The sequence below is a fragment of the Perognathus longimembris genome, chromosome 12, assembly GCF_023159225.1.
Source record: "Perognathus longimembris pacificus isolate PPM17 chromosome 12, ASM2315922v1, whole genome shotgun sequence".
In the NCBI taxonomy this organism is placed as follows: domain Eukaryota; kingdom Metazoa; phylum Chordata; class Mammalia; order Rodentia; family Heteromyidae; genus Perognathus; species Perognathus longimembris.
In genome coordinates, this window is record NC_063172.1 from 25,886,711 (window position 1) to 25,906,989 (window position 20,279).

The window sequence follows — 20,279 nt, forward strand, 5'->3', positions numbered from 1 at the left end:
CCCACAAGTGCTTATATCCTAAAGTTACTTCAGAATATACTTTTGTGCATATTAATTATTATCCATTTTTTATACCTTCAGAGAACAGACATGACCAATTTCACCACCATAGTTTCAGAAGTTGCCTTTTTATTTTTTTATTTTTTGCCTTTCTGAAACTATTTCCAAAAATAACCGGGTCAATGATATGAGAATTTAGACTATTTTTTTTCTTAAAATTAGTCTCTACAATATTTACTTTCTGAAGCACATTGTCTAAAATGTTTTTGGTCTCTGTACATCAGTTTGATAATAAAAATTTGAAAAAATAAATAAATAAAATGTTTTTGGTGTAGAAGTAAGCATTGTTCCAACATTGCCAGTTTGGGACCTGTGGGACTCTTAATGTTGTTTGGTTGTTTTACCCTATGCCATTATGAGGATTATTTAAGGTGGATACTAAAACTATTAGAATTCTATGAGCACATCAGTACTTTTTACTCTCCCTTTTGTTTTGATGAAAAAATTATGTCTTTAAGCTTAACTTTATGCGATTTTGTAGTTACATTTAAAATACAAAATTATAAATTATAAAAATACTTGGTTATGACTGCATAAAATTATCTAAATGATAATCTTAGCAAAAGTGAAGCCTAAATAGTTTGTAAAATGTGCCATGATGTAACAGCAAAATATTAAATGGTGCATATGCGAGGAGCAACAAGGAAGTAAAGAACATGAAAAAAAGTTTGCAAAGGTGTTTGTAGTAAGTGAATTTGTCTTTTTTTTTTCTGTACTGATAGCTTGAGCTGTCACTCAGCTTTGTGTCACTGTACTACTTGAGCCACACCTCTAGCATTTTGCTGGCTAATTGGAGATGGAGTCTCAAGGACCTTTTGCCCAGAGATCCTCCAGATCTCAGCCTCATTAATAGGATTACTGGCGTGAGCCACTGTGGTCTAGCTGGATTTTTGTTTTTAAGAATATTTATTTAGGGCTGGAAATGTGGCCTAATGGTAGAGTACTTGCCTACCATGCATGAAGTCCTGGTTCAATTCCTTAGCACCATATAAACAGAAAAGCCAGAAGTGGTGCTGTGGCTCAAGAGGTAAGCTGGCCTTGAGCAAAAAGAAGCCAGGAACGGTACTCAGGCCCTGAGTTCAAGCCCCAGGACTGGCAAATATATATATATATATATATATATATATATATATATATATATATATATATATATATATTAGCTGAGTGCTAGTGTCTCATGCCTGTAATTCTAGCTACTCAGGAGGCTTAGATTTGAGGATTTTGGGTCAGAGCTAGCCCTTGCAGGAAAGTCTGTGGAAACTCTTTGTCTCTGATTAACTACTAGACGATCGGAAGTGGGACTATGGCTCAACGTGGTAGAGCATTAGTCTTGAGCAAAAAAGAGCTCAGGAACAAGGCCCAAACCCCAGTTTCAAGCCCCACAACCAACAACAACAAAAACAAATATTTATTTAAATATTATATTACTTAAATTTCTTAGTATATCCTTATTTAGGTACCTTACACCATTTTACTAAACGTTCTATAAGTGCTCCCAGGCTATCTGCAAAAACAGAATTGATCCATTTTCTCTTCACATCAGGATACAAAGAATTTTCATAGAAAAAATTAATAGCCATTTAATAAATTAGTAATTAGTGCCAGTACTAATTTGTCATTAGAACTTAACCTATTTTGAGCAAGATTTCTAAAGCCTTGTTTTGAGTTAATAACATTTTTTTATAGCAATACCTATTCTATGTCTTCTGAGAAGTGTGTTTTTCTTCTTCCTGCTCCATCTCCCTCTGACCGCACTCTCACAGGGAAATCTGATGAGCCCAACTGTGCTTGTGATCAGTTTCGTTGTGGTAATGGGAAGTGTATACCAGAAGCCTGGAAATGTAACAACATGGACGAATGTGGAGATAGCTCCGACGAAGACATCTGTGCCAAGGAGGCCAATCCTCCAACAGCTGCTTCTTTTCAGCCCTGCGCTTACAACCAGTTCCAGTGTCTGTCCCGGTTTACCAAAGTCTACACTTGTCTTCCTGAATCTTTAAAATGTGATGGAAACATTGACTGCCTTGACCTAGGGGATGAGATAGACTGTGATGTGCCAACTTGTGGACAGTGGTTAAAGTACTTTTATGGTACTTTTAATTCACCCAACTATCCAGACTTTTATCCTCCTGGAAGCAATTGTACCTGGTTAATAGACACGGGTGACCGTCGCAAAGTCATTTTACGCTTCACTGACTTTAAACTTGATGGTACAGGTTATGGTGACTATGTGAAAATCTATGATGGATTAGAGGAGAATCCACACAAGCTTTTACGTGTGTTGACAGCTTTTGATTCTCATGCTCCTCTTACAGTTGTTTCTTCTTCTGGACAGATAAGAGTCCATTTTTGTGCTGATAAAGTGAATGCTGCAAGAGGTTTTAATGCTACCTATCAAGTAGATGGCTTCTGTTTGCCCTGGGAAATACCCTGTGGAGGTAACTGGGGGTGTTACACTGAGCAGCAGCGATGCGATGGGTACTGGCATTGCCCAAATGGAAGGGATGAAATCAATTGTACCATGTGCCAAAAAGAGGAATTTCCATGTTCCCGAAATGGTGTCTGTTACCCTCGTTCTGATCGCTGCAACTACCAAAACCATTGCCCAAATGGCTCAGATGAGAAAAACTGCTTTTTTTGTCAGCCAGGAAATTTTCATTGTAAAAATAATCGCTGTGTGTTTGAAAGTTGGGTGTGTGATTCTCAAGATGACTGTGGTGATGGCAGTGATGAGGAGAATTGCCCAGTTATTGTGCCTACCAGAGTCATAACTGCAGCCGTCATTGGAAGCCTTATCTGTGGCCTGCTGCTCGTCATCGCACTGGGATGCACTTGTAAGCTTTACTCCCTGAGAATGTTTGAACGAAGGTCAGTATCAAGGTAGAGTGACTATGCTGCAACAGAAACACGGCCCATATGTTTACCACAAGTCCTTCAATGTGATTGCCAAAATATCTTTGTTTTATATTATTTTCGAAATGTATCTATTGTTAAATAATTTCTAATTTTAGTACGAAAAGCCCAAGACTCAAGCTAGCCACATTCCAACTATTAAATACTTAGATTTATAAGATGGGAAAAGCGAATCAAATTTACCATTTCTTCTTTTCAGATGAACATGTTTTGTAGATCTTTTATATGTTACAACTCTCAGTTCTGATTTTTTAACCTGTATTTTATAAATGTTCAGTGATACCACATATTTGTCAACACACTCTTTAATTGAAAGAAAATGAATAAGGCATAATCCCACAAGCAGTTTACAGTTAGGAAGAAAGATTGCTGTATAGAATATTCCAAGACTGGAAGTCCTAGAAGAGCTGTAAAACAGAATGGTAATCAGACAGAAGGATATGGAAGAGTTTACTTGGAGGGCTGCCATTTGAAATTTGTGGGTAGAATATAAACAGAGAAAAGGCATTGGAGTTAAAAACCTAAGAGACTGTACAAGTAGGAACACCCTTCATTGCGTGGACATGAGTATATAATTCATTTGGTCTGGAGCCTAAGTTACACACTAGGTGATGAGACTGGGGCACAAATCCAGCATCCTATTGTGAGTTTCATAAAAGCTGTGCATCAGAGTTTTCAGTGCAGTATGGGAATTAACCGTTAAAAGGATGACCCCTTTAGGGACAGCAGTTTTCATTGTGGGGCAGGGGAAAGTAGAGGTGGGAGATATTAATCCTACAGAAGTCCCCCAAAAGGCTATTGTGGAGACAATGACTTTCAGTCCCAATGGAATCACAAATAATAGATTTAATGAAGAACATACCAGACAACTAAGATTAAAAAAGAATAACACACAGTGCACGGCATCTTTTCTTTGGACAGTGAAAGTGGCCAGGCAACTTTCTGCCACACCTCAACAAAAGAGCAGCATGAAAGCCCCCTGTAGATAGACTGTCCACTGACTTCATTTTCCATTCCCAGAGTAGACAGCATGCACAGTTGAGTAATGTTTGGTTGAATGATTCCAGCTTTAAAAATAATCAGATATACAAAGATTCACATTTTTTTAAACTACTGCTAATAGAAAATACTGTTCATTTGCCTTTTTTTTAACCCTTTTTTATCCTCTGTTGTTAAAGATCATTTGAGACCCAGTTGTCAAGAGTGGAGGCAGAACTCTTACGAAGAGAAGCTCCTCCTTCCTATGGGCAGTTGATCGCTCAAGGTTTAATTCCACCTGTGGAAGATTTTCCCGTTTGTTCCCCTAATCAGGTATGTTGCGATTCCTGATTTTTATTGTCTCATAAAACACAATCTATACCTGTATGTCTGGTGAACAAGGACCCTTGATTGGTAGAAATGTGCAGTCAACTGAAGGACTAAATATATGAGAATTTGACATAATTCTTCTATTTTAACTAACACTACAAAATTCAAAAGCCTATTTTTTTATCCTTCTGATTTGGTTTCTTAAGCATTTTATTGTTAGAGTAATTTAATACACCAGAATTCGAAAGTAACTGGCAAATTATTTTCTACTTGAAACATTTGAAGGTAATAAAGAATACTAAGGTTAACATACCAATGATGCCACATGTCAGACTGACTAGTTAGAAGAAAAAGTAATTTAACAATTTGACATCGTCTTACTTGCAGAACTGCAAGCTAGATTTTACAGTGTATAAGAATTCAACCCATTTTCTCTATGTAGTAATAACTCATTCTTTATTGATGTTTCTGAATTTATTATATATCTCAGTAGGTTTTTTAAGGTTTCTTTTTTTTTTTCATTGTCAAAGTGATGTACAGAGGGGTTACAGTTTCATATGTAAGGCAGTGAGTACATTTCTTATCCATCTTGTTACCTCCTCCCTTAAGGTTTCTTTTTTAAGGTTTAAGAATATGTATGAGTTCATTTCAAGCACAGAAGTGTGTGTGTGTGTGTGTGTGTGTGTGTGTGTGTGTGTGTGTGTGTGTGTAGAGGTAGATTTCTTTGTAAGTAGAACTCATTCACTACTGTGCCCCTGAACTCTGACTAGAAGGCACACAGTTGCCCACAAGACTGCCCTAATTCGCAACACCAGCTGCAATTTGCAAGGCTTCTCCATACAGCCCTCAAACTTTATTCTTCAGTATGAGTACTCAGATAACTCACTGGGGACTGTTTACTTGTTTATTACTAGGATTCCGATTAAAATGGAAATTCAGAATGATCATGAACACACATCTTCTAGTTGCCATTTCACCAGAGACTGGAGAGAAGTGCTCTTGCTAACACATGTGTGACAGACAGTGTGCAGGGGGTATACCAACTTGACACACTAACCTAAGCCCCCTGTCCAGAGTTTTCATTGATAATTGCATATATGGCTCATCTCAGTCTCTAGACCCTCCTAAGACTGACATCACCCGACTAAAGCCACCAGCACACTAAGTCGGGTTGTTGCTATCTCGCTGGCCCCAGGCCTCCAGGCAGACATTTTTGTCAGGCTTGACATTCCAGAGGTTTATGGCTCCTATTCCAGAAGCCAAGGTCAAAGGCTTTGAGCAAGATTAAATTCTTCAACTAAGACAAAAAGCCCATTCTCTAGGATTATGATTTACCCTTCTGTGAGAGCATTCTACTTCAACTACACATTTAACATATGTTCATGAATACTAAACTCAATTTCATTTAAAGAGATTAAACTCTGGTTTAAAATGTCTAGTAATAAAGTATCAACATTTCATAGAGTTTTGGGGGGAAAAGTAATTTATCATCTCACTTAAATAGAAATGCTTTTCAGTAGCAGTAGGTAGCAGTAGCAGTAGGTAGTAGTAGCAGTAGCAGTAGGTGTAGCTCAGTGGTAAGAATACTTGCCTAGCAAGCACAGGCTCTTGAGTTCAGACCCAGAAACACCTAAAGAAAGGAAGGAAGGCCTATGTGCTGTTTCTTAATCTGAAGTGTAGAAAACTGTTGCTGAAACTTCCATGAGATTCTCCTTATAGAGGGCTATTCACATAGACTGTGACAGACTCCAATGCTAAAATCAGCATTAATGTAGTCTGGAGACATTATTAATCTTGGTGGTTGGGAGGCACAGAATGATACTTGAAGAACCTTTGTTTATTTGTTTTGTTTTTGTTGCCAGTTCTGGGGCATGGACTCAGGGCCTGAGCACTGTCCCTGGCTTCTTTTTGCTCAAGGCTGGCACTCTACCTCTTGAGCCACAGTGCCACTTCCAGCTTTTTTGTATATATGTGGTACTGAGGAATCAAACCTGCAGCTTCATGTATACAAGGTGACTACTAGGCCATATTCCCAGCCCTTGAAGAACCTTTAGTTCACTCTAGCATATCACAACCTGTTGCTCACACAAAGCCAAACATCCTAAATACTAACCAATGATAACTGTATCTGTGGAGGAGTTCATTCTGAATGGGAGCCGCCACTTTTGTTTTTGTTACGTGTATCTCTTATTGGTAAGAAAATCTAACTCCCTTGAACTGCAGGTCCATGTGTACTAATATCACCCTTTCCTGTTGATAGTCTGTACTTGAGTAAAACTCAACTACAACATGTTCCTATGTGAGTAGCTTTGTGGCCTTTCTTGAATTACATGCCCAGCACTGTGGAAAGGCCTCTGTGGAAACCACAGATAGTTGCCGTACCAGTCACAAAGAGAGAACACAGCTATCCTACCTTCCTCAGACACTTCTTTTTTCTTTGAGGGGAAGGAAAGAGTTTGGCTGAGGGAAGCTTCTCATTTGAAGAAGCATATATCAGCATACCTTATTTTAAATGACAAATGCCAGGTTGAGTACAAAGTTCAAAGTTTGAATAATCTTTTTGTTTTACAACCACTAGGTGGAGCTTAAAGACTATTTATATGCTATGCATTTTTTAAATATTTTTATTCATCTAGACAAAATTAATACTTTTTTTTTCAGTTGGTCTAGGCACTTTCATATGTACTCTTAATCAGTTTTTATTTACTACTGAAGCAAAAGCTGAAAGCAGAAGAAATCTTTGAGCTAGAGATACTGATGTACTAAAATCATTTTTAAATCATTTTTTAAAAGTATCACTTATGCTTAACACAAAACTGTAGAAAATAAAATAACTTAAAAATTAAGACAGAATCCAAATGCTTATATATGTTTGTGTTGTTTTCTGTACTGTATTACAAATACATTAATTCCTTTATTTGTAATAATATAACTAAAGCCTCAGTATCTATTAATTCAACAAATTCTTGAAAACCAAGTCTGTGGAATATAGTTCTCACATATTTGTGCTAGGTCAACCTTATAACTCAAATATGACTTGTTCATATTAAAAAAAAAAAACATTAAAAGTCCTGGTTTTCACACTAGTCCCTTAGTAAAATCATATGAAAGAAGTTTGTCTCTCTTCCTAGTTGTTGGAATGACAATATTTTATGTCCTATCTTTGTTATACTTTACTTTTAGAATTGGGTAATTATTGGTTCTGAAGCAAGGTAACTTTTCTATTTGACACTAAGTACCATTGTAAAGTTGAATGCATAAAATGTAGTATCCGGAAAAGTAAAAGTCTTTTTTTTTTTTCAAATTTTTATTATCAAACTTATGTACAGAGAGGTGTATCCGGAAAATCTTAAAGGGCATGCATGGTCCAGATCCACACCTATAATCTCAGCTACTCAGGAAGCAAAGATCAGTAGGATTTTATTCAAGAACAGCCCAGGCAGAAAGTTAATGAGACACTCTTCCTCCCTTGTCCCATTTCCACAAATAAGATGGGTGTGGTGGTGTATAACTGTAATCTTACACAGGAGGTATGGGTAGATGTGTCTCAGGCCACGGCAAAAACACAAGACTATATCCAAAAATGATAACTAAGGTAAAAAAAGGGCTGGGGACATGGCTCAAGTGATACAGCTTAACAGTACAAGGCCATGAGTTTTAAACCAGTACTAGACAGAGTGAGGGAGGGAGAAGAAAGAGCTAGACAGGGAGAGAATTGAGAGTGGAATGAGGGAAAGGAGAGAGATCTTAAACAGAGAGAAATGATTCAGGGTATAGATTAGATTCTGCAGTATAGAGGTCAGAGAATTTAATCCATCCTAGTAACCATGAATAGAAGAATTTTTAGCCACAACATACTCTTAATACAAGAATTCTGCCATCTCAATACTTTGTGTTACTTGTCTTAAGATCTTTTCTTATTTTCCTAGGCTTCTGTTTTGGAAAACCTGCGGCTAGCTGTACGATCTCAGCTTGGATTTACTTCAATCAGGCTTCCTATGTCAGGCAGATCGAGCAATATCTGGAATCGTATTTTTAATTTCGCAAGATCACGTCATTCAGGGTCATTGGCTTTGGTCTCAGCAGATGGAGATGAGGTTGTCCCTAGTCAGAATGCCAGCAGAGAACCTGAAAGAAATGCTCACAGAGGTTTGTTTTCCGTGGAGTCTGATGACACAGACACAGAAAGTGAGAGACGAGATACAGCAGGAGCTTCTGGTGGGATTGCAGCACCTTTGCCCCAAAAAGTCCCTCCCACAACAGCAGTGGAGGCGATCGTGGGAGCGGGTGGAAGTTCCTCAACTCACAGCACCCGAAGCAGTCACACGGAGAATGGAAGAGAAGCGACCAGTGTGGAACCCCCAAGTGTGAGCCCAGCACGACACCAGCTTTCCAGTGCTTTAAGTCGTATGACTCAGGGGCTACGTTGGGTGCGTTTTACATTAGGGAGATCGAGTGCCGCAAGTCAGAACCAGAGTCCTTTGAGACAACTTGATAATGGGGTAAATGGAAGAGAAGATGATGATGATGTCGAAATGCTAATTCCGATCTCTGATGGAGCTTCAGACATTGATGTCAATGACTGCTCCAGACCTCTTCTTGATCTTGCCTCAGATCAAGGACAAGGCTTTAGGCAACCACAGAGTGCAACAAACCCTGGAGTAAGGCCAAGTACCCACGATGGCCCGTGTGAGCGCTGTGGTATCGTCCATACTGCCCAGATACCAGACACGTGCTTAGAAGCAACACTGAAAAATGAAACTAGTGATGACGAGGCTTTGTTACTTTGTTAGGTCCTAACTACATAAGGGAGATTGTATACAAGTTGGAGCAATATCCATTCATTGTTTTGTAATGTTACAATTAAACTAGTTTTAGTTTACAAAAAAAAAAAAAAGATGCAGGGTGTTTTCTTATTATATGTAAGCCTGCATGGTTAAACAACTTCTAACTCTATGAACTTAGAGTTTCTATTTTAGCAGCTAAAACTGCATTATGTATTCATATTGTTCAGTAATGTTCTTCTATTTGTTTTTGATTGTTTTCATCCTGGTACTGTAGTTCACAGTAGAAATACAGCTGCTTAAACTCATTTCACTGTCATTTTATCCATCCTATGTTAAAAAGAATTTGTTTGTACAAACTGCCTTCTAATTGAGTCTTCTATGCTTTTGCCAATACATAAATTATTGCACTAGATGTTAAGGTTATGTACAAAAAGAAAACCCTTACACTCACCTTGTTTGAATAACATTTGTCTATTACTGAATTTCATCATAATATGCACTTATCAAAGGGAAAAAAATCTTCCTCAAGTTTTTTCTCTTACGTTTAACATACAGTGATATGAAATTTAGGTAGAGTTAGATAAATTAATGGCAAAAAGAAAACCTTTTATAGAGTTTCTAATATTGACTTTAATACTCAAATATGGTACAAACCAAATGGTAAAATCCCAAGTCATATTTCTGTTTTCATCTCTATTTTGCAACAGAATTAAATGGATGAAGATATTCTACTATGCATTAAATCTTGAACTTTATAAACTGTGTACAAAAATGGTACGTGGTAAGTTCCAGCTGGTTGTGTCTTTCCCTAGTCCAGGGTTATGCTTGTATTGGGCCCTCGGGATTTGCACTAAAATCATAACAAGGTCTCAGATGAGTTTAGTGCACAAGCACTATCACTTTAAATAGTATTCTTTGCTACCACAGTGACTATATATTTCCATAGCTTTCTGGAGGGGTGGGGACCATTTTTATTACAATTTGAAATTGCTTTGCTGGTTTCATATTTATTTCTTGTATTTAAATTTTTCATTATTGTAAGAGTGATTTTTTTCAGTATATTTTATTCATGGGGGTCATGCTATAATCTGGAAGAAAAGCAAATTTAAAAATTCAGATTGCCCCCTTTTTTAAGTATAGTGAGTTGCAAAAACCCAGGTTTTTTTTAATTGTTGATTCCTATTTATTTATTCTTTAGCTGTCTGTTTTAGTAGCTTAATGATTGAGTATGAAAAATGTATCTGTGTGTGATTATTGCTATTTATTAAATTTTAAATACTTTGCTGAATGTCATTTTAAAGCATGTTTGAGGTCTTGTGTATTTGTCCTGTTATGCTGTCAGGAAGAACTGACTAAAATGTTTTAATATGTATCAGAAATTAAAATGATTTTTTTTATTGCCTTGAGGTACTTTTTAAACCAAAGTTGTTCTTTATTTCTGTTGACTCTAGATGCATGTACAAATTCGGGCATCAGAATATGCATTACATTTAGAAGAAGAAGATGTAGCAACCTTGACTTTGTATTAAAACAGTAGCTTACTTGAAGGGGAAAATCCCATGTGGACCTGAATATCATTTTGCCTTTTAAGAAAACTGCCTCCTAATTGGTATATCTCATATAATATCCTAACATGATTATTCCTTTTATTATTACTGTTTTCATATATATTTTAGACCTCTACAAAATACTGTACTGGCAGAATTCAGGTTAGCAACTTAGTCATCTTTTATAGGGATGGGAACATTTTTTTCTGTCAAGGGCCAATTTGAATATAACGTCATTCACAGGCCTAGATTTATTGAATTTCACTTTGATAAAGCTAGATTAGTCAAATTTAAGTCCCATCTGCAGTTGGGCCAAACCAAATGAATTCACCGGCCATTTACAGCCCAGGGTCCAGACATTCCCAACCTCTCTGTATGTAGGCCCTGTATGTATTATACACTATAGACTTAGTTTTATTCTCTGTCTTCTTTTCCTCCAGTGCTAGGGACCAAGCATCGGGTCATGTGCATGCTACTGACATGTTTTTTGTTTGTTTTTTTGACTAATACAACTCCTTGGTTTAAACAGTAAAAGGTAAGTTCCTCTTCTGCCCCTGAAACCCATCTTTTAGTTCCATTTTGAAATGACACCAGATTCTTGTATATTCCTACAGGAAAAGCATACATTTGACATACTATATATAAACAGCTGTATGTATATCAGTGCCATACATCCTAATGTAGGTTATACTGTGCCTGTTTTCTATACTCTTCTGTGGAAATGTCATTAGAATTTGAATATTTTATTCATCTATAAATCAATTATTTCTCTAAATTTAGGGCTTGTTTAATTCCAGTAGTTATATGATTTTCCCAAAGCTACTAAATAAATCTGTCTTAACTGATTTGAAATAGAACTTTCTTTTGGTTGGTGGTGGGACTTTGAACTCAGCCTAGGCACTGGCCTTGAACTTTTCTGCCCAAGGCTAGCACTCTGCCACTTTAAGCCAAAGCTTCTCTTGCAGTTTTCTGGTGGTTAACTGGAAATAAGAGTCCCACGGACTTTCCTGCCCAAGCTGGCTTTGTGAGATAAAAGCACCCGGTGGAAATAGAACTTTTATATAATAAATTTCCACAATATTTGCATATGTCTTTAAACTAATTCTGTTCTCTCCAATTGATCTGCATCTCTAAGTCATGATGCCTTCTCCAAATGGCCCTCAAGTCTTGTTTCCTACATGTTTTTTTCTACATTCTGCTTTACAGATATCTGTCATGATTTTAAAGAATGTACTCACAAATTTCATCATTTTGCCTTCAGTAAAATTTTTTTCCATTAGCTACATTTTAATATATATAAAAGCTAATAGAGGTCTTATTGTGTTTGAATGTTTTGTCCAGCCCCAAGACTTCAGTTTCTTATAGTTTGTAGTAGTCTTTAAGTTTGTTATTTTATCTTTTCAACTACACAATCATGAAGCATGCTTTTGTTCCAGTTTACATACTCCTTGGTGTTGTATTTAGTGGGACTGTCTAGTGCTCTGGAATGATTTTAAATAACACTGACAAAATGCAACAGTGAGGTGTTGAAATCTATTTAGTCCTCTTAAGAATTACCCACTGATCCCTATTTTAAACACATTTTTAAGAGCTGATGCTTAGTTTTACTACAAGCCTTCCCAGCGTCTGTGGAGATGCTCATGATTCTTTGGATTCTAATACAATGGGTTTTATTAATATGTTCTATTGGTTTGCATTCCTCTTTCACTCCTGGTTTCAACCTACTTGGTCAAGATGCTGTCCCTGTGGCCTAGGTTCTAACCTAAAAGCCACAGGGAAGCTCTATTAAGGAGAAACAATAGTACTGAAAGGTGGAAGATGCAGGCTTTGGAGTCAGGCCTGTCACAGCTCAATTCCAGTTCTATCACTGGAGTGTTTTGTGACACTGAATTTGATCTTACTGAGCCTGTCTCATCTGGAAAGTAAGAATAACACCAATAAGGGTCAAACCATGGAACTGAACTGGTAAGGAAAGAAAAGGGATTGTAAGATGGCAGTGTGGGGGGCCGGGCAGATTTTAGAAATACCACTCAGTATGGGGAGTGGGCATAATTAAGGTATGTAGATAACTTGAGAAGATGGAGGTCTCAGATACTACTCTCCGATGCCTATCATTGCAGCCACTTTGTCAAATCAGGCCTTGCTTCACAATTTTAAATGGTGAGCCAGAAATTCCACTTCTAAATATATATCCAAGAAATAAAAATGTCCATGCCAAAAATAAAATGGTTGATAGCATTTTTAACAGCCAAAAAATTAGAAAACATCCAAATGTCCATCACATGATAGATAGGCAACTAACAACAGCCATGAGCAATACAATCTATGTATGCAAAACAGACACAAAAGGCAAACTTATGGCGATAGGAAGTAAATTCGTGTTTGCTTAAAGCTAAGAAGGGGAAAGGAGTTTGAGACAGCATGAATGTCAAAGGAAGAGTGCCCAGGAGAGCATTCAGCAGGCAGGGGAGGTTAAGAGTGCAGTGGGGAGGGCAGAGGGAGGACTCAGGTTTTTAAGAACTAGAATGGATCAGTGGAAAGTACTGGAGCAAGTCTCATCAGTGTTGGTTAGCTTCTGTATTGTCTCTAATTGAAGTTAGCCTCCTGTCCTCCCACAGAGGCTGGAGGATTAGGCACTGTTTGGGGGATCCTTGCATAGAAAGGCATGGCTCTTGGGACCTTGAGAACAAAGCCAGCAAGAGAATGGACGAAAATATTTTCACCAGGCAAAGCCAAGATTAGCAAGTACAAGTTTTCTGAAGTAAAGGCACTAAGAAAAGGAGGTCAGGGCCTATAGTAGTCACCTCTTTGAAGGTGAGTCAGGCTGCAGGCTTCTTGAACAGTGGGTTATAAGGCTTCTTTGAGGGTTGATGAAAATGTGCCAAAAATTAGTTTAAGAAGGTTGAGTAACTATAAATTTATAAAACTATAAATGTCACTTTAAGCCAACCCACCAGGGAGATATGAGTGACTGAGCCATTTCTAGACCACATTTTTTTTTTGGCACCTAGAATCCCAGCTTTTACTATCAAGTGGCCTAAACCCATATGTATTGGCTGCCTGGCTGCCTGGTGCCTTGATTTGTTCCTGTGGGACAATGAAGCTGCCCAGAGTCTGGGATATTCACATGCAAGACCACCAGGCCTCTCACAAGGCAAGACAAAGGGGGGCAGGGGGTGGGTAGGTGGGGAGAGAGAAAGGACCAGTGTTCACCACCCATACTCCTGTCCTGAGCATTACAAATGCTAGGTGCAGGCCCAGTTGTGGAACTGGGAATAAGACAGTATCCCAAACAAACATCCTATTAAAAACACTGAACTACTGGAAGAACAGTCCATATAATTTCTTTCTCCTATAAAGCCTATTTAGCTCCAAATATAGAGCTATGATTTGAGAGTTCCTCTAACCCTTGGAGATTTCTTACTTTTAACTGCATATAAATGTCAGATCATTGACTTGAGTAATTGTGTATTTTCACTTCTAATGTTTTTCTTGTTCCTTAAAAAGAGAGGCCCATTGAGAAGAAAATATGTTTTTATGATAGTGAAAATGCCTTATTTATAAAGTCATTTATTCAGATTTTCAGTGTGTCATGTGCATTCATCTTTTCTCAGGAAAGAATGAGAAGAATTTTTAAGATATTTCAAAATTAGTTATTGAATACTCTTATTTATTTATTTATTTTTGCCAGTCCTGGGTCTTGGACTCAGGGCCTGAGCACTGTCCCTGACTTCTTTTTGCTCAAGGCTACCACTACCACTTGAGCCACAGCACCACTTCTGGCTGTTTTCTATATCTGTGGTGCTGGGAAATTGAACCCAGGGCTTCATGTATATGAGGCAAGCACTCTCTTTTATTTATGTAATACATTTTGAGATACACACACACCCCTTTGAGTACATATCTTATTCAAGTATAATGGATAGCAAAGTTAATTACAAATGTGTGAGCGGTTACAACTACATTATAAATTTGGTCATCCCCTAATAAAGCTCCAGGCTGACCAAGTTCAGCCTAAGTATGATTATACAAGTCTGTTGGGGTCGCTGTGCCTTTAAGAGACCACAGCTGACCTTGGCCTGTCTCCTCCCCTCCTCTTCCTCCTTTGACAGGAAGAGAAGCCCCTGCTCCTGGGGCTAGCACGTGTGCAATGGCGGAGGGCACCCCAGAAACCCAATCCTTGGGGGGCTGGGCCTCCGCCCACAAGGGAGGTCCCCTGACATCACTTGATGGACAGTTCTCGTGGCCAATCTGTTCTCCCTCCCTTGTGCCCGCCTTTGTGGTATATCTATGCCTCCTCATTTGAATAAAAATAGAATCGTCCCAGAGACGGTCTCCGAGACCCCACGCGCCCATGTCTTCCTTGGGCTGGCAGGCAAGGGGTTCTCGCACCCACACGCAAACCGAGGCACCCGGGATCTGGCTCCCGCCTCTGATCCCTACCGGCCAGGGGGAAGGGGGGGGGGGGTGACGTGGGAGAGTGAGTATGGATCCCAGACCAAAGAGATAGATAAGCCCAGGACCCCTCCCTACGTGGATCGGGAGGGGTAGATTGAAGCCCGGCAATTTAAAACCCAACACAAATCAATGATATGTGAACTATGTAATATTAGAGATGGAAAACAGGCTTATTGTTTAAAGAACTCCCATTAATAAATTGTTATAAGCTCAATACACACACACACACCTATATATTATTTAAATCCTACTCTGAAAATTTAGTGTAATGAATGTATAAACCTGGAAATTAATTATTTTGTAATGTGAAACTGGACTGGTAACTTACAGATTTGTGTTAGCCATATTAAAAAGGAACAAATAGGAGGCTGACAATGTGGCTTAGAGGTAGAGTGCTTGCCTAGCATGCATGAAGCCCTGGGTTCAATTCCTCAGTACCACATACACAGAGAAAGCCAGAAGTGGTGCTGTGGCTCAAGTCGTAGAGTGCTAGCCTTGAGCAAAAATAAGCCACGACAGTGCTCAGGCCCTGAGTCCAAGCCCCAGTACTGGCACACACACACACAAAAAAAAAAAAAAAAAAGAAAGGAAGGAAGAAAGGAAAGAAAAGAAACAAATGGGCTGTTTTCCTTTTCAATTTGAACACAGGATACAACCATATATCAATATCTGAGTCCCAAGTCCCAGTACTGGCACCAAAAAAAAAAAAAAAAAAAATGAAATGAGCTGTTTTCCTCTTCAATTTGAACACAGGATACAATCGTTTGTCAATATAGATGCTGAGAGCTCAGGAATAACACTATTTTTTGATGGCAAGAGTAAGCCAAAGACATAGGTGGTCTTAAGAAGCCACCTACGGGCTGGGGTTGGATCAGTAAGTAGTAGCATACTTGCTTGCTTGGCATGTGAGACACCCGTCAAAGCACAAATAGCCATCTAGTGGTGGACATCCGGCATTACATGACTTACTTTGCAACACAAATACTTGGATAACTTGTTTGGTAACCCTCAAACTACCTTGAAATCAAAAGATTGAATTGGAATGACTGGAAATAAGAGAAAGAGAACTTTATTATTATCTAAAAAATTCACTGGCCATTGAAGTGGTCAGGATGGTAAAGTTTGTAGGAAAAAAATGGCAAAAACTAGGCAGTGATAAAACTTTACTGGCTAGCCTTCTTGGCTGTAATCTCATGTATAACTTATCTACATATATGTGTGGGTATAATGTATTTGTGTAATGTGTGTATATATTGACTGGAAAATCCATTGTAAATATAATTTTTAAAAAACAAAATAAGGAAATTGTAAGGTCCGTCCCTGGAAGGCTCCATGTAGATGCCCCCACTTCATTAAGTCTCCACCCAGTTACCTGGGTAACCAGCAGACCTGGAGGCAGTTACCTCCCCTTTCCCTGAGGTCACATCCTAATCCACCTGGCCACACCCCTTGCCCCTGCCCTAGACATAAGGCAGGGCTGGGTGGGGGTCGCCCCCTCTCTCCCTTCTCTCCCCTCTCTCTCTTCTCTTTGTTCTCTCTCTCCCTTCTCTCCCGTCTTTCCCTTCTCTCCCGCCATGGATCATCTTGGCCACAGGCCAGCAGTTCGGTAATAAACTTTCTCTCCTGCCTGAATACCGCGTGGCATTCTCCTTTACCGGTGACCTACTTTAAAAACCTAACAGAGGGCTGGGGATATAGCCTAGTGGCAAGAGTGCCTGCCTCAGATACACGAGGCCCTAGGTTCGATTCCCCAGCACCACATATACAGAAAACGGCCAGAAGCGGCGCTGTGGCTCAAGTGGCAGAGTGCTAGCCTTGAGCGGGAAGAAGCCAGGGACAGTGCTCAGGCCCTGAGTCCAAGGCCCAGGACTGGCCAAAAAAAACCCTAACAGAATGATATGAAAGCTAAGTTTGTGACTGCAAAGAAGTTTAAATGAGACTCTGTGGCCTTATTAACATGGACCAAACACTCAAGGCCCACCATGGAGGTCCACACTGTAATAAGGATAACATGAAAATGGAAAGGTAATGAGCTTTTCTCACAGCTGGTGCTTTACCACTTGAGCCACACCTCCAGTCCGGGCTTTTTGTTTTTGCTATTTGGAGCTCAAAGTCTCACCAATTTGTCTTCCCCAGCTGACTTTGAACCATGATCCTCAGATCCCAGCATCCTCAATAGCTAGGATGATAGGTTGAAACCCTGCTGCCTAACACAGAAAGAATTTGTTATGGGAAGAGCATGTTTAATGAAATGGGGAAAGATAGAGAACTCAATTTCTTCAACGTAGATTTAATAAGCCTAAATGTAGTAAAATGAGGTGGTGCAGAAAACAATGATTGCAGAGGGAACAGGTCCAATTGCAATGGCAATGGAGAAAAGCACAGAGAGATGGAAGCACAGCTTCACTGACTCACCAGCTTAAGATTCTGAACTGGTTCCCCTGGTCGACAGTCTTACTTATGTCTCCATTACTGTAGTACTATGAGTACTGAAAGTGTCTGCCCTTCTGGCTGAAGTCAGACTTTCCAAAGATCTCCCTACCCCCCACCAAAAAAAAATCCAAAAAAACACCACATTAATAAATCCTAACACATTCAACTTTTGGCTTTAAACTTGGCCATCAAGGGTTTGTGTCTGGATATGAACAGTGCTACCTAGTTGGGTGAGTTTTCAGAGTAAAAGTAGACCCTGGTGAACTGGCTTTGGAGTGTAGAGTTACTCCTGCAGAAATGATGGGCTCGGGGCTGGGAATATGGCCTAGTGGCAAGAGTGCTTGACTCATATACATGAAGCCCTGGGTTCGATTCCCCAGCACCACATATAGAGAACGGCCAGAAGTGGTGCTGTGACTCAAGTGGCAGAGTGCTAGCCTTGAGCAAAAAGAAGCCAGGGACAGTGCTCAGGCCGAGTCCACGCCCCCAGACTGGCAACAAAAAACAAAACAAATAAAATAAAAAGAAATGATAGGCTGCAGAATGAAAGCTCTTGGCCTCTTAAAAGGGTAACCTATCAAAAGCCAAAATCCTACTTAGCTTAAATAGATGTCTTGAGGGTTAAGTAATGCAGGTAAAGCATTTGGCCCAGTACTGACTGAGAGTGGGTACTCAGGAAACCATAGCTACCATTGCTGATTTTTTTTTCCTCAAGGAAACTACTTTATCACTGAAAGCAGGGCTTCAAGGACGAAAACCCTCAGCAGGTGCACGTGAGGGAGCATTCCTAGGCTACTTTCAAGATGGCATCTTGTTGATACATCACAGTGGGAATTGTTCCTTACTTGATGGAAGGGACAAAAGGGCAAAAGGACCAAATGGTATGTGACGCCTCTTGGATAAAGGCCTTAAGTAAATCACCTTCTAAAGATCTCACCTCTTGATACTGTTGCTTAGACTAAGTTTCAACATTCAGATCCTCAAAACTACCACCCTTGTCACCTGATTCCTCACTATTCCTCACTGAATGTGACTCCTTTTCAAGCCAAACCACTTGGTCCAGGAGGAGCAATCAGAAATAAAATGTCCTGAATCTAGAAAACAAGGCTCCTCGAGGCTCCAGGCCACTCCATGGAACTTGAAATAAGTTGTATTTAGAAATGCACAAGGGCTGGGAATGTGGCCTAGTGGCAAGAGTGCTTGCCTCATATACATGAAGCCCTGGGTTCAATTCCCCAGCACCACAAATATAGAAAATGTCCAGAAGTGGTGCTGTGGCTCAAGTGGTAGAGTGCTAGCCTTGAGCAAAAAGAAGCCAGGGGTAGTAGTGCTCAGGACCTGAGTTCAAGGCCCAGGACTGGCAGAAAAAAATTTGGGAAGCGGGGAAGGGGGAATGAGGGAGGAGGTAACAAACAGTAAAAGAAATGTATCCAATGCCTAACGTATGAAACTGTAACCTCTCTGTACATCAATTTGACAATAAAAATTTGTTTTTTAAAAAAGAAATACACCAGGTACTCTCTGTTAACAGATTCACAAAAGTCTCTGAGTATGAAGGATAAGTCGTAGAAATGCTTATCCATGTAGATCTCATCTTTCAGCTGGAGAGACAGAAGCCCTGTGAGTAGGCGAATTGCTGAGCTTCATACCAGAAACTGACCTCAAAGCCAGACTCCTCATTCGAATTCCTCATTCAGTTCCCCCCCACCATGCTTTCTGTGCTGCAGACTGCCTGTTCCTATTTCCATCACTGACCGGAAATAAACTCAACATCTGCCATGTTATTCCATCCACACAGGGACCAGGGGGCTGACGTGTCTGCATAAGAGGATGGTTGAATGAGACAAATTTAAAAATAAATGGAGAAATGGAGGTGAGCGTGTACCCAAGACCGTCCTTCCCTCAGCCTGTTTGTTTAGATTCAGCTTCTGGCCCTGCAAGGTGTGGTGCAGAAGGATGGCTAGAAAGGAGGGCGGGGCGGCCCTTTCTGTTTAGCCAGCCAGCAATTCCCAAATTTCCTCCTCTTCCTCCTATTATGGCAAGTCTCAGGGAGCCATTTCCTCCAGCCTTGGGGACATTCCGCCAGCCTCTTTTCTCACAAAAGTTTGAGTTCATTAAATGTGAGACGTTTGTTTTGTATTACAGGCAATTACATGATATAAAATGCCCAGGATAGCAAAACCTTAGAAATCATTCATGTAGACATCATAGGCATGTTCACACCTAATCTTATTCTCTAGGGTAGCTTGTAGGAGTTTCATTATATGCATAATTACCCCCCTTTCACTTCCACACAAAGGTACCTTGGCATAGTTACATAACCTTCTTGTGGCTTTTTTTTCCTTAATGTTCCCTGCTTGACAGCCAAATCAATGGGACTTTATCTTATTGATGCTTTCTAATTTTTAATTATTTTGAGATTTAGGCAATCTAAAACTTGAGTAAATTTGGTAATAATACTTTGCATGCCACTACTGAAATTGCCATCTCATGGGTCACAGGTGACATCTAATCTTCCAGCTCAAAGAAAGTATCCCTTCTGTCTAAAGGAAATGAGGGGAAACGGATGGATCTAAAATGTTTTTGTTAAGTGAGGTAAGTTAGTCTCTGAAAGATAAATGGTTCATGTTTTCGCTCATATGTGGAAGTTATATATAAACGATAAACATATGAAACCATATACAGGGATAGAAGGACAATAAATGGTGGATGGATGGATGGATGGATGGATAGATGGATGGATGGATATGGCAGAATATATCTACCACACTAT

General features: G+C 39.5%; 1 protein-coding gene across 2 annotated transcripts in view; it reads left to right on the top strand.

Annotated features, from left to right (window-relative positions):
- The window catches only part of Lrp12 (LDL receptor related protein 12), a 54,857-nt gene extending 44,383 nt beyond the window's left edge, over positions 1-10,474 (top strand). For both annotated transcript variants that reach the window (XM_048358494.1, XM_048358495.1), the window contains 3 exons: positions 1,824-2,928; positions 4,152-4,284; positions 8,211-10,474. In XM_048358494.1, the coding sequence (XP_048214451.1) occupies positions 1,824-2,928; positions 4,152-4,284; positions 8,211-9,074 (2,102 nt within the window). In that variant the 3' untranslated portion in view covers positions 9,075-10,474. The remainder of the gene's footprint in view (positions 1-1,823; positions 2,929-4,151; positions 4,285-8,210) is intronic.
- The last annotated feature ends 9,805 nt before the right edge of the window (positions 10,475-20,279 follow it).